This window comes from Neolamprologus brichardi, chromosome 8 (assembly GCF_056152115.1).
Source record: "Neolamprologus brichardi isolate AB-2024 chromosome 8, ASM5615211v1, whole genome shotgun sequence".
NCBI lineage: Eukaryota > Metazoa > Chordata > Actinopteri > Cichliformes > Cichlidae > Neolamprologus > Neolamprologus brichardi.
The window spans coordinates 17685286-17700451 of NC_142111.1; the positions used below are offsets into that span (position 1 = coordinate 17685286).

The 15166-nt window shown below is 40.1% G+C and overlaps 1 protein-coding gene across 2 annotated transcripts in view; it reads right to left on the bottom strand.

Annotated features, from left to right (window-relative positions):
• adam12a (ADAM metallopeptidase domain 12a) overlaps nucleotides 1-15166 on the bottom strand; it is a 78761-nt gene that overhangs the window by 56062 nt on the left and 7533 nt on the right. For both annotated transcript variants that reach the window (XM_006791052.3, XM_087844726.1), the window contains exons 2-3: nucleotides 10061-10182; nucleotides 5375-5448 (exon numbers count right to left, since the gene is read on the bottom strand). In XM_006791052.3, the coding sequence (XP_006791115.2) occupies nucleotides 5375-5448; nucleotides 10061-10182 (196 nt within the window). The remainder of the gene's footprint in view (nucleotides 1-5374; nucleotides 5449-10060; nucleotides 10183-15166) is intronic.

Here is a 15166-nt window from a genome sequence, read left to right on the forward strand (position 1 = left end):
TTACAGACCGGAATGAAAGGTTTCAAGATCACCAAAACACACGTCTACAGAAATAATCACAACAAAAGCCCGTTTCATTTTCTGTTTCCCATTCTGAAAGAAGAAACAAGCTTTTCTAAGCCCTTTCAAGTGTAACTTTCTAATTAATTAGGAACATTGAGTCCAAGTTATTAATTACAGCTCTGAGCTCGAAAATAATTGGAGCTTCTGAGTAGGTAATTCAAAAGAGGGAAGCTCCTTCCAAAAAATTCCATTTTGAAGGAAGTAGTTAAAAGGTGCAGGCTCTGGAAAAGATGAGCCTATTTCCAAGGCTTGTCTTTGAAACTAATGAATCACAGTGTATCATGGCCTTGCAGCCGCAAGGGTAACAAGAAAGGTACAAAGGCTAGTTAAGCTTCAGTGCATCCTTCGCTGAGAAAAAGGTTTCCTGGTTCTGAATGAATTTTAGACTATAGTGTGTTTGTGTGTTTCAGTGATAAAAGAAAGCTCATGTATATTTCTGTCTATACATGAGACGCATTCTTTCAAAAAAATACATTTACTGGATCTATGCAGCATGTGCAGCATTAACAGGAGGGAAGATGTATTTAGGTATCGCCTAATGAAATTAAATTCCACCTTACTTTTCACACTTTTGTACCGCAGTTAGCAATGGGGAGAAATTCAATAGGTTTTCAGTGTAAGTGCTGCTTAAGAAAACTGATTATCACTGGGTTTCAATCACTGGTTGTTGGCTTAGCGGGACACAGTCTTTTACAATTAGATCAAATCTGCCCTCTCACATTTGTATACTGGCAAAAGTTTTAAAAAATGAGTTCAGATACCTTTTCATTTAGTACACCACGCTAGAAACTTACCTGTGTAGTGCGTAAATTGTGTCACCATAGTGTTTTCTCACACTGAACACAGCAACCGTGTACTTACCACAAATAAAAGCTGAAACATTCGATGCAAACGTCACCTGAGCAAATGCACAGTTTGTTACGCACACAAAAACACTTCAGCAGACAGACAGCAATTTAAATGCACATAAAGATCAAATCTAAAGTCAATCAAGTCACGGATGAAAATTCATCGCCGTTCACTGGCGTTGGAATCGTCATCGCCGCTGATGATGTCGCCCGATTTCATTGGCTAAAAATAGATTTTCTTGTTCATCCCCGAGATGATCATTCAGGGCGATGCATTAAAGACTTAGGCCAGCACAGTTTAGGATTATTCTTTCAACCTTTAACAGGGGGAAATAAAAAAAAAATACAGTGTAGGAGCTGACTATAGTTACCCAATCATCTGTGCTGCAGTGAAATACAAACTGCCAAATATTACATCAATCATTAAAAAAAAGAAAAGACCTTTAAGAAAAAAGCTGTCATGGAGGGAAAAAAAGAGTGTATCTGCAAGTCGTTATATATAATCCATGTCGTTTCATGTATATACTGGAGAAAGATTTAATGCTCTCTTTGTCTCAATCTTAGCTCTATAGCAAGAGCAACGATTTGATACACATGAGCATCTTTGGTTTTGATGTTCCTTAAACAATCTGTGTGTGGCTTAGACGAGAACAATAACACTTATGCAGAGTCTTTAGCCTTTTGTTTGTTCAGCTCCCCAGGAGAGGCCGATTCCTAACCGTGCTTTCAGTGAGACATGAGAACGTCTTCGCTGAGAGAAGCAACAGGTCACAGGCCAGCAGTGATCCAGTCCAAGACATGGAATCAAATAACATCTTAAAGTCCAATACGCAAACTAGGACAAACTGTGTCTGGACTCTGTCTCTTTTGTTTTGCCAAGCACCAGAGCGATAGAAGAAGTTTGCAGCCAGGAAACATTTCCTGTCTGCCCTCTGTGCAGGGAAAGGGCCAGTTTTAGGATTGTGGATCTGCATCGATGTGTGCTCCGTTGTGATTGTTTGTCTGACAGCACAAAAGACTCCAGAAGATGAATAGCAAACCTCCAAGCACATTATGCTCAAGGCTATAAGCCATGATGAGCAGCGAGAAACCTCAAGCGTAAGCAACCAAAAATATTCTCCACCCAGCTGATGAGCCCCAGGCTTTCTTTCAGTCTCTTGCAGTCCATTTAGAAAGGGAAATATGGATGGAAAGCATGCTGCCTGCTTAGCTTGGGACTCATCTTGATATGCCTGGAGGCTTCACATTCAAAGGCACAAAGCAGCAAGAGCTGCTATAACAGCTTGACCAGAAGTGGTTCAATACCCTGAGGTCAAAGCTCAGTAACTGTCACAACTAGACTAAATGTGCATAAGCCTCTCTCACCCAGCAAAGGCAAGAATCTGAATGAATGCTTCAAACAGTGACAAAGGAAATGAGAACAGATAGAGTATATGCAATAGTAATGAGATATATACAGTAGTATATGCTGTGCATTCTGTTTACTTTCCCTCTGAGTATTGCCACAGCCTGTAATTAAGGTCTTTGACCTTCTAGTAATAAGAAACAAAGACAACACCAAGTCTCATTTTGACTGTCTCCTATCAACAAAACCGATCCAAGAAGACGAGTCTAGGACGCCTAGTGGCATCTCAACAGCCAATCTCTTTGCAGTAAATGAAACAATGTGTTGCTTCATCATGTTCAACTGGAGCTTTTAGAGTCAGAAAACGTGGAATGATGTACACCCACCGATCACTTAAGCTTGAAGTGCGATACTCATCTGCTGAATATGCAATTCACATAAAAACAGATTATTTTTCACAGGTGGGAAATGTAAATCATGTTCAACATCTGCATTGTAGGGACTTTAATTTGTCTGCAGCGGGGGATGTTTAAAATGTCTTACCACTGCTAATATTTTTTTTAGATGCAATCCCTCTGCAAGCAATACCTGCTGGATGTTTCAGTGACTTGATCCCCATAAAAATTTATTTGATGTGCACACATCCAAAAGCGTAATCTAAATCAAATAGGTAGCAGTCTGGAGCTTATTTCATTCTGCTTTCATTTCTTTTTTACTTTACATATTTTAGTTTAACAGTGCGGTCGGGCAGCAAGTTTTTGAACTGCAGTTAAAAGTGCAAGTTCACACATTGACACACGTTGACATTTTGCTCCAGGCGGCAAGCGCCCTTTCCATCCTGACAACAGGCTGCTTTGTGAGTGTGTCCGGGGATGTTGTAGGAATATCTGAAGTCGGTGTCTCGTGCTTCCGCAGCCCTTAATGCCAAAGAGCAGACACCAAAGCATTTTCCGTGCCGCCGCGCACAACACATTTCAAGAATCACGAAGAGTTTTCATCATGTTGCAGGCTTTCCAAATGTCATCAGTGCCACAGACGCTACGCAACTCACCATCACAGAAACACCAGAGATCCTCTTAAATATTGACTGAAACTAATACAGGAATTGAAAATGACAAGGTGCCAGTTACAGCTGCATTTTTTAACTATACACCAGAGTTGTTACCTTACCGTTGGCTCAGTTGTGTCTGAAGGTTTGGTTTCCTGGGCTAACACCTTAAAAACATGTGTTTTTAATCTGTAAGTGAAAAACAACCCGGCAATAGTTGCAAAAATGTGTTTTTGACTTAAGTTTTGCAACACGTATTTAAAAACTGTGAAAGAAAATGCATTTGATGAACTTTGTGAAAAAGGCAGCAGCCGCTACTCTGTCACACAGATCACGTTCACCTATCATTACGGCTGAACTGATCACATTCAACCGTGCAGTGAAACCTCAATCATGTTTTGTAGCCAGCAATATTTATTAACAGATTTCTGAAAAAGAAAAGAAACCCCAAAAATAAATAAAGAAATCTGGGTGCTTAATTCAAATCTCTTCATCCTGAAACATTTTTTTTCCTACCTCTACAGATGTCGGCTGTGTTTGAACAACTGGGTTTCATCAGCGACGTCGAGCCAGTCTGCCAGCAACCTCAGACAAGAACCTTCACTAAATGTCAGCACAGCAGGTTCTGTTCTCGGTGTCGACACTGACCAAAGCCAACACGCTTATCAACACGTCTCTTTCAACTCATGTCCTTTGTGTGTGTTTTGTCTTGTCAAACATATATGGCATTAAGTAGCTATTTTTTTGATGAAGTATTATTTTGACTCGCGACAGAACACTCATTGATAGTAATTAAACCTTTTTCTCGAGACTCGCTGCAAGCGTTGACAGTACATTGTGACAGATTGGTATTTGGAAAGCACGGAGGTTTGTTTGACTAAAGTCGTTCCATCATGCTCAAGCTCATTAGAAAGATCTAGACTGCACCTCTCCATCATCTCTGTTTGTTCCTCTTGGCTATGGCTTTGAAACTAACACAGGACTTTGTACATTTCAAGCTACAGGACAATGATGGCAGTCATGCCGAATGAAAATCAGATGGGCGACGTATGAGAACGTAAGGGGTTTCCACTGCTGCTGGTTGTGGGAAAAGCTTTGTTTCCATTTTAAAATGAAATATAGCTGAGGAAAGTCTGACAATCTGAAAGACAGCTTTGCAAAATCCCCACCTGTGCAAAGCATGAATATTCAACAGAAAAAAAACAAAAAAAAACGAGTGTGATTTCCAATAAAAAAATATTTTCAGCGCAGGCGAGCCATAGAAATTGCTGTAGCTAGTGTTGAAAGCTTTGTCCCACCGTTTGCAGGTGGAATTTACATATATTAAGTCTGGAAAACAAGTGAGATTCATGGCTAACGATGGTATAAAAACCCTTTCACACTCGCTCTCTGCTTCCCTCGCCTGCTTTCTCTCCATCACACAGACAGCTCTGCTTGTTCCTGGTTGCTCATGTGTGGCAGCAGGCTGGATGGAAAACATATTGCTCCATCAATCACGCCCCATCCTTCTCAGCAGTACGCTCAACTCCGACTGTCTGAGGCCACATTGAATGAGTCCTTCTGTAAAAATGCAAAGATGACAAATATTCCTCCTAACACTTCCACAGCTACATCTCTGTCAAAATCGATCTCCGCCAATGACCTCATCTCTTTCAAATGATGTTACTCCTCCTCGCCAGTCCCTTAACTGACATCGTGTTGACAGTATCTTAATACGCAGAGCGCTGGGTGTCTGCCGTGTTCAAACAAAGCCTCCTTCTCCCCCGTCTTATGCCAATAGATCAAATGAAAAGATAGAGGGAGAAGAAGGAAGAAGACGTCGGTGTTCATCAGTCTGGCTGATGCTTCCAGGAATTTCTATCTTTCAGGTCTTTGTTTCAGCACACAAAAAGACTCGAGCACAGAGAGCCCCGGCATGCCCACACCACAGCGCAAAGAGACACTTCCTCCCTCTCGTTCTTTGGATAGATCCCCAGTTGTAGCCCCTGGGCACCGCATATGTCACCTATTTGTACTCCAGAAACCACGCAGTTGTAAGCTAAAGGCATGTATGAAAAGAGGGACACTTACTCATTTTTCTCTAGAGTCAGGAGCAGCTGTTCACTTTCCACTTCAATCAGGAGCTTCAGTGATGCTGGGTGGCTCTGAAGAGACAACAAGCAGGAGAGGAGATAGGAAAAATTAATTCTGGACTCTCACACACAGATTTTTGATTGAGGGAAGACTTGTTGTGACACTTGTTGCTGTTCGAATGCTGCAGCATTAGTTAGAAAATAGCTGTGTGGCAGTATAATGAAAAAAAAAAAACCCCACTAGAAACTTTACTCCAATCAGAATGAAACTTTGACTGAACCACCCAGCACTGTGAGAAAGGATGCAAGACGACTGTTTTCAATTGATCAGAGGAGTCGGAAATCCTTACGAAGCTACTTTGTATCTTAGAACAAGAGCTGAGAGGATTAGCGTTATGCTTCTGTTGCATTTGACATTAATCCTGCAGAAACCCATGAGTGTTCACACCCAATGAGTTACAACACCGCGCGTCTCTGTTAGAGTCAGATGAAGTGGCACAGGGTCATATATATCACTTCTGTTAGTCACGCTGTGCAACAAACGTGCCTTCCTGTCTTCCCTCCGCCCCACACATGCGCGCACACGCACACACACAACCTCTCTCTTTTAGTGCGATACCCTCACTCAGACACACAAGCACAAAAAAAAGAGAAATCCTCCTCTGCCTCACATTTTCCAAATTGCCAGGGCAACAACAAGCACACACAAACACATTTGACACATGCAGCTCAATCTGGGTCAACTGCAGCAAAGAGCACTGCTCTGGGTTAAGTCATCCATCACCCCCCATGAAGAAGAATGTCTAGTGGATCATAAGAGGATGTGGAAGCAGAACACTTAAGGTTTCAGGCAGTAATATTGTCTGTGGGACTAAACCTTCCGCTATTTTCTGCAAACACATTTTTCCAAACACATGGTTAGTCTTACACTATATAATGGGTACAACCATCATTGTCTTCAGATGAATTACAGATGATGCAGAGGATATTTGGATTTGTTGCTAGGCAGTTGCACTTGATTTCGCCTTCATGGCGAGTGTTCATTAAGAAATATTGTGGCACCTTGATCGTTTGGTTAAGACAAAACAAAATAATGCACAAATGAATTCAGTCAATAACACAACCTGGAAGCTTAGCTCAGCTTTGTGCTTTTATGTCTGCTCGCAGCCACGTACTTTGTTTGTATAGTCTGGGATTATATCAACAAACTGAGCCAAGGAGCCCACATTTCAAACACTTCATCGATGTTCCAGCGGGTCACTTAGTGCTTTCTTCCATTCTCAGATGCTGAATTCGAACAGCTGTCTGTGCTTGAAATATTAACATAAAGAAATGATTATGACTATGCTGACTGTATGTGATCCAATTCATTTAAATATATTTTACCTGCTGTTCCTGATCCGTTAGTAAGTGATCTGTTTGTTTGTTTTTTTAAATTCAGTTCAGATTGCATTGAATTTAAATGACTCCTACACTGAGACTATCTGTTAAATACACAAGCAATGTTACTTGTCAGATTACATTAATAGGAGATGAAAAAAAAACTGTCAAGATAGTTAGGCTAGCCAAAACAAAAAGAATATCATATTCAGTTGTGTTTCATAGTCAGTTTTGCAGAGACTTGGTTGGAGATCCAGCAGCAGCCAGGCCCGGGCCATGCACTGACAGGCTATGTCATCTTACTAGCCCCCAGGATTAGAACAACCAAACCCAGCACACAGATAGGTCTTAGGCCACCGAAGGTTCTTATCTATATCAGATATTATTAGGTCAGCCATGTTGCCTTGCAGTCACCTAGCAACAGGCTAAAATGACGTTCCATACACTTATACTTAAAAAGAAAATACTATCAGTTTTACGTCGTTACAATACCATCTCGTTTATATCTACAAAAATCTGTTTAAGGCTAAAAGAACTTATTTTACTATATAAACGACTCTGGCCACCCCAAGTTTTTACTTTTCTCAATCTGATTAAGTATACTAGTTTCCCAACAACACAAACCTGCTAAACAATACTGTAGCATGGGTACTAGTGAACTTACCTCTGAACATAGATTACTGCAGAAAAGATACTTGTGCTAATTTAGTTTCCAGATCAATTTGATTCAAATTTGAATCAATTTGAATTTGATATGATACTGTTAATAATATTCTGCAGCACATGCAGAGTATGCATCATAGCTCCAGATAAGTTTTCAACATAGCATTTCTACACATATCAGTTTACTACAGAAATCATAAATCATTGCAATCAGCATACAATAACATGAAAAATACTAGGTTCAATATTACTGGCCACCTGAAATACAGATTTTTTTATTGAGCGTTAACAGAAACAACTGCTGTGCAATTATGTGCTTTAACTTTGGAATGCTCAAACCTTGTAACAACAAGTTACAAATGAGTGTTATCTTCCACTTTACACACAAACTCAAACCAGGGTTTGGAGCTGTCACTTAAGTGAGCATGCCAAAACCAAAAGAAATCAGTTTAGACTTCGTAAAAAGAATTGCTGACGCTCACAAAGCAGAAGATGAATATACTAAGTTATCACAGTGTTTTCAAGTGTCAAGAACTGGAGTGAAAAGTATGATCAAGAAATTGAAAGAAAGCCACAAGCCTGGCAGAGGTAGTAAGAGGTTGGCAGTGAAAGATTTCAATGACTCTGAAAGAAAAATTGTGAGATATGTGACTAAAGACCCCAGAACAACTGCCAAGACACTAGTGAATGACTTCAGGAGTTTTAGTCTCAAAGTAAACAATCACAAGAACACTGCACAGGAATAGACTGTGAGCTTGCAGACCGAGGAAAAACACAACACCACTTCTGCAGAAGAGATCCTTTCTAGCCAGACTGAAGTATGCTAAGGACATTCTGAAGAAAAAAATATGCATATTTGAAGCATGTTCTTTGGCCATAGAAATGCTGATTATGTTTGGAGTAGAGGAGTAGAACTAGAAGAATAGTCCCCAAAGTGAAACATGGTGGTAGAAGTATTATACTGTGAGGATGCTACAGTGCATCTGGAACTGGGAATCTCTTCAAGGTGGAAGGAATCATGAAGAATATGAACTAAAACTGTAAGCAATCTGCAGCAAAACTGAGTCTGGATTATCACTTTGTCTTTTAAAATGATAAAAATAGCCTACACGAAGCCCTGACTTAAATGTCACTGAAAATCTGCAGGGTGAACTGAAGACCAAGGTCCATCCAAGAACACCATCAAATCTGGAGGAGCTTGAGAGATTGGAAAAAGAAGAATGGGCTTGGATTGCTCAGGAGGCATGTTCGAGACTTGCTGAAAACTACAACAGGACAAAAGGACTGCAGACTGTTACCCAGCAAAAAATGGAGGCACAAATAACATCACAGAGACTAATAATTTTGACGCTGGTAGTTGTTGGTTTTTGTAAAATCGTTTTGGAAAAGCTGTGTTAAACTGACCCCAATGACCCCATTATTTTGCCTTCCAAATATAACTTTAGTGAACTAGGAGTCGAGTTGCTCTTTTTTTCCTTTTTGATAGGTGTCAGTTGATCCTGAGACTTTGAACATTGGCTGATTTCTGTATTCATTTTCAGACCAGTTCCTCACCTCACCATTTAAAAGGAATGTACTTTTGCTTTTTAAGGCACTTAACCCTAACCTATGAATTATTCAAGTGTAAAAAAAGGCATGCAAATCAAGAGATAAACCAGTGTTGCGCCTACACATAACAGAAAATTTAGTAAAAGAAAAATGTTCACCTTTAGGCACATTGAATTTATTAAAAAAAAAAAAAAAGAAAAAGAATAACAGTTTAATAGGCAAAAATATGATTTGTGCACCAACAAGGTGAGCAATCAGCCACAATGTACAGGACAAAATAAGAAGTTGGAGACCTAAAAATTTATCCATAGCAGATAAACTGTGTATGCAGTCATGTCCTTAAAAATTAGAAAAACAAGTAAAAATCAAGAAAAGACTCAACTCTGACCCTTTGGAGGAGTGCCTGTCAAAAAAACCATTCTTAAAGACAGAAAATGGAAAACAAAAGTTTGAGGTATGCCAAATTAAACAAGAAGTGGACTGAACATCATTTGAATCAGGTGGTTCAAATATTCTCAATATGGAATATTGGAAATGTAATTTTTCAGCATGACAATGATCCCGAACATACTGCCAATGTAGTAAAAGCATACCTGAATATTAAAAAAAAAAAAACCCACAATGGATCACTATGAGTCATGGATTAGCTTCCTCAGAGCCTGGACCACAATGCATTGAAGCAGTAGTAGATCATCTTGACAGGAAAGCAAGCAAACATCCAAAGAAAAGCTTTGAATTTCCTTCAAGAAGCCTGGAGAACTATTTCTGAAGACTTCTTACCTAAGAGAGTTCGGGCTGTGTTGAAGGATAAAGGTGGTAATACCAAATATTGACTTTCAAGGTTGTTAAAATTGCACAAACTCTTGTTTTTGCCCTGTATATCATTTCCCATTTTCCTAGCAAAATATAAAGAAATGAGATGTGGCTTAAGGCTTACACAACACCATATATAAAAACACACCTAGGTCACAGGTGACACAGTAATACTAATATGCAAAGACAATCGATCCACTGTACGATGAACAGATGCTGAAAATTAGACGAACAGTAAAATAAAAAAATGTAAAATCATAAAACGGCTACTATTGTCCACCTGGGGTTTGAGTTGGCTGATTGGTTTCCAGTCTTTTCCAACAAGCTGAAGAGGTACTGTAGTCCCATAGTGTTTCTGCCTTGCTGTCGGTCTGTGTGGAACAACAGTGCTCGGAGGATTTCCTATAAAAGAAAATATAAAAACCAAGTGAGAATGCAGAGAAAACTTCAAAGTGTTCTTTATTCTAAATTCTGTCAGTATCTGAAAAAAAAAGAAAGAAAGACAGACAATGTCCACATTCTGTTCTGTGTTCACAAACAAGAGGAACATTTTCAAAACTGATTTTCTTCAAACAATACTGACAGCGAATTCCTCCTCGCTATTAAATCCTGAGCCTGGTGTTCATTAATAGCATCAGTCAGAGCACAACCTGACAGTAGAGCTGCCTTGTAATATAAAGTGTCACTTCAACAGAATCACAGCGTTTGTATATGTGATGGCTTTTCTGCACCACAGCGTGCAATTAATGCTCCCTGAATGTATTTGTTTTTCATAGCTAACAATTATCTACGCTGACAAAAATGCCATTTCCATTATATCTAAGCTGTTCCCAAACATATGTTTGTCTTCTTTTTATAGACCATCAGTAGAATGGAGCCCCTCTCCTCTGCCATAAAGACATAAATACAACAACACTAAATGGCACTCTCAGACATCAAGCGATGAAAACTGTTAACTTGTGGCAAAACCGTAACCACCCACTCTCACACTCGAGCTGCATAAATCTCCGTAGTTCTTGACTAATGGAGAGTTTTGAGCGAAGACGGCTTGACTTGCTGCTGCTGCCGCGATAACTCCTAACACAGGGCCAGTGTCCAGAATGCAGCGCAGGGATTAGACGTAGCTTTGGGGCATTGTTCCCAGCACGCTTTTATCTCCTCTCTCACTGTTCTGACAGGGTGTTAACTGAGCCTCCGAATGGCTACAACACTTGGGGCTCTGCTGTATTGCCAGTCATTTAAGAATATATTCGTCTCCAAATCCAATACTCACGTCCCCAAAGTGAGCCGACAGGAAACGGCGGGTAAACAACCACTACCCCAGCAAGTCTACTACCTTTAAGCAAGACAGAAGCTGCAGCTTTTCTAAATAGTACATTATGAGCACATACTGAGCCAGAATGCAATAGTGAGCCTCTTGAGGACACTGCTAACAGGGTTCCTGCAGTAATCAGCTCCCCGCATTGGGGAAGTTATTTTTCAGCTTGGGTCTCTTACTAAAACAGCAGGGGTTGTTAGAACCATTTGTTTCAGAGCAAACATACTAAATCAATTGTTTGCTTGCTTTCTGTTTTCTCCCAGTGATACTCCATTGAGCACTTCCAAACAACAGAGAGACAGATTTAGTTTGAGTTTGATGTCAGCGCGTTTGTGGAAAGTTATGCGCGTGGTCGGTCTGTGCATAATATTTTGAACTTGAAACTTTACTCCATCTTAATTTTGAAGAACATTCTAAGCACACATAAACATAAAGCAAACTCGAGGGAATATACTCATCTTTGATTATTATTTCCAGCAGATTCACTGCGCTTCTTTTGAGGTTTCTGTCCCCTGCTGTCTCTCTACACATGACTCACCCATCTAAATTGCTGAGTCTGCCTATTATCCAGCATTAGCAAGCCAGGTCAGGCACAACACACCCCAGCTGAGCTTTGTTCTGGTTACCCTCTGAGGATACCACCACTCTGGAGTACATCACAGACCCATTCCAGCTGATAGCAGAGAGCCAGAGGTGACCTGCTCAGCAGTTTCTATGCAACTTCATCCTGATGATGAGAAGCAGGCTTAGGCAAGGACGGAACGGCATAATACACAGAACAACAAGAGAAGCACTCCTACTCTAATTAGTCCCAGAAAACCACACTGTCTGGGGGAGATGGACATGCTGAGTAAGGGAACAGATGACAACCTCTAAGGAAGGTATGGACAAATAAACACAAGAGACAAGGGGGGAAACTGTGGAAAGCTTTGACAGAGAAAGGTCAGGTTCACATTGTGGTTAGCAGAGTTATGATTTATATTGAGGCATGAGCCTCATCATCTTTGGAGACGAGGTTCACAACCATACAGCGTTGGGTTCCTTGACTTCAAAGTCCACAAGTGAATAACCCTTTTGCAAATGTGGGGTTCTTTGAGGTTTAATTCCTGCTTTTATGAATGGCATTATATTAGTGGAAATAGTCTGGAGGCTCATTTCTTTTCCACATGCTTGAGAAAGAAATTAGGTAAAACTGAAGCATGACAGGACTGCAGTGTATGCAATGTGCAAGTGACTTTTGTTAGCTGGAATGTTATAAGAGCCACCAGAAGCATTAAGGGAGCGGTAAAAGTGGCACCAGATCCCAGTGCCTTATTTATATACTCAATAACAGAGAGTGTAAACAGGGGTCTTAATAAAGTTTTGGCCATGTCCACCTTCCTTTATGTTCCAGTGTACACAATGAGAGCTTGTACCACTTATATTGCCTCAATAAAGTCAATGCTAGGTGAGAGGTGTGCCTGTGTACTGAGAAATATGACTGCGTGTGTGTGTGTGTATTTGCCTGCGGGTGACGGAAAGGTGATACAGATCCGTGACTGGATAAAGCAATAATTCTGGCTTTCCCTAGCAGCATTCTTAAGAAAAATAACCAAAAATCTATTACATACTGAGCATGTGTAGTCAGTGTTTTATTATTTTACAGAGCATTACTGTGTTTGACTGGTTGATTAAAGGTGCACAATATTCACTCTAAGAATAAACGGAGTGATTTGTGGCTCAAGTGCACCAAAGATTTGAATCTGGGATAAATTTGACTCTAGTTCCCAACCCTCAAAGCACAGAGGTTGTTTTAAAACGTTTTTTTAACAAGACTTTGGTCAAGGATTGCTGACTATTCTATCAATAAACCCTCTTGAGAGGAGGCCAAAGTACCTGGGGAACACATGCAAACTTTATATCATGATACAGTTGATCCAATGACAAAAGATACTGTACTCAAAACTGCAGATGTCAGTTTTATTATGGTGCAGAAAGAAAAGTGTAAAGCAAGCCTGTAGGGTATCTTGTGGCAATCCATCTAAAAGACAGAGATATTTCAAGTTTAAAGTTAAACCTTTTGGTAGTCAAGTCAAAAATATTCCTCCTCTAGAGACAAAAAAAATATCTTTAGAAAAATTTCAAAGCAAATCCATCCATCCTATATTTAATACCTTTCAATTTCCAACTGTAGAGCCATGCGCCCTCCAGGGTTCTAGAAATCTAAGAAAGATCGTTGTTTGTTTTCCTGCTGCATTGATAATCTTAGGGACCCTTGAGCAGAAAGCACTGATTTATTGATCTAGAGCAACAGAAGCACTGGTGCTAAAACTGGGCAAAAGTCTGTTTGTAAAATTTGCACTTTTTAACATTTTGGCTTCATTTATGCATCTCTGAAAGAACAGCCACAAGACCAGTTTTATCCTAGACATTAAAGAAGCTAAATGTACTTTTTTTCCTGATGCTGTTTCACAGTGAAGCATTTCTTGGCATTGTCAGTGCTCCTAAAAGAATGCTTTTCCACAGCCTTTGAGCTGCTGGCCGCAGGGAACAGATGACCTTCCTCAGTTCTTAGCAGATCTCAGACATATTCTTACCAGCCTGTCACAACTCCAGCTCTTCCCTTTTCCCTTCTAACCATCACACTAAAACAAATCAACACAATTCTTCCTCTTTATTATATCCCAGAGCCCAGTTGTTTGGAACCACAACTCTCTCTTTGACAGACAACCATATAATAATGTATTCATAACAATTGTGGTTTTTCCAACACAAATGGCATGCTGTTCTTTTTATCTGCGTACTTGATGAGGCCGTGCCCCTCACATGCATGCAGGTCCTCACTGAGATGGGATACAGGCTTCACATATGTGGATACATCAATCAAGAGCAATCCAAATGACAGCCATTCTTACCCTGATGACTGGCACAACAAAAGCCCACAAGGACACACTCCAAAGTGACTTTGACAGCAATTCTCTCCGATCTTGAAAATGTTACGATTTGAAATGGGAAAAACAACGCCTTTGACAGCCTCAAGGAGACTCTTTGACAAGCAAAACCCCATCAACGGTACAAAACAAGTGAAGAGGACACATGCATCCACAACTGTTTTAGACAAGTTTATAGTGGTGTGAACCAAGCAATATTAACTCAAGTACCATAGTGTCAAGTACCATCTGAGCTCCTTGTCCTTCACACCACTACAGTTTAGGCAACACTGAATGCCATAAATCAGTGCATAGTGAATAAGCATTTATGTAGCAATATAGATTCTACTTGTATCAATGATAAGTTTTGTATTTCTACACAATAAAGATAAGGAACAGCAGGAAGAAAACAATCTCAGTCTAAATCTGGAAACCATATTCACTAGGATTGCAAAGTGGTAATATTACTCATTACAAAAACATGGCTCTCTCTGACAATGTAACAACACCCTAGGTTTATGCAACCTCTACGGTATACAGTATCCATCATTTTGCCTATATATTGCATTAAACATTAACCATTACTGGTATCGCTGGTCCTGCAGTGGAAGCTGCTCAGAGGGGCATATTGGAACAGTAGAAAATTAAAATTCAAAAATGTTCTGCAATTTGTAACCAATTATTGCCCTGAAGCTTATCTGCTCTGCCAAAACTGGCATACACACTCAAAAAAGATTTATAGAGTTGATAGACTTTTTATAGGAAGCATAACCTGCAGCTCTAGGCTGCTGTTAATCGTGACATAACTTAAAAATCATTAAGGCTTCTCTACTTTTGTCCACCAGAGAAAGATCCAAAATCTGTAGAGATAGCATTTTTAGCACTGGTAACTTCCTGGATTCGGTATGTAATCTCACGAGTAGGGACCAAAAACATTTAAACGTGTCTGGTTGCATGCAGATGGAAAGTCCTGCTTTTATCTGACAGTTCAGCTTAAATGTGTCTTTATTTACAGTGTGAAAATAAACAATGCAATGAGTTGACACATGGAACAGGAAGTCTTGGAACAGATTTACACATATCGCTTGGCTACCCTGGACCCCTGAAACACTGGCCGATGCCCCCAGAGGCAAAGTCAACAGCAGAATCCCCTAAAATG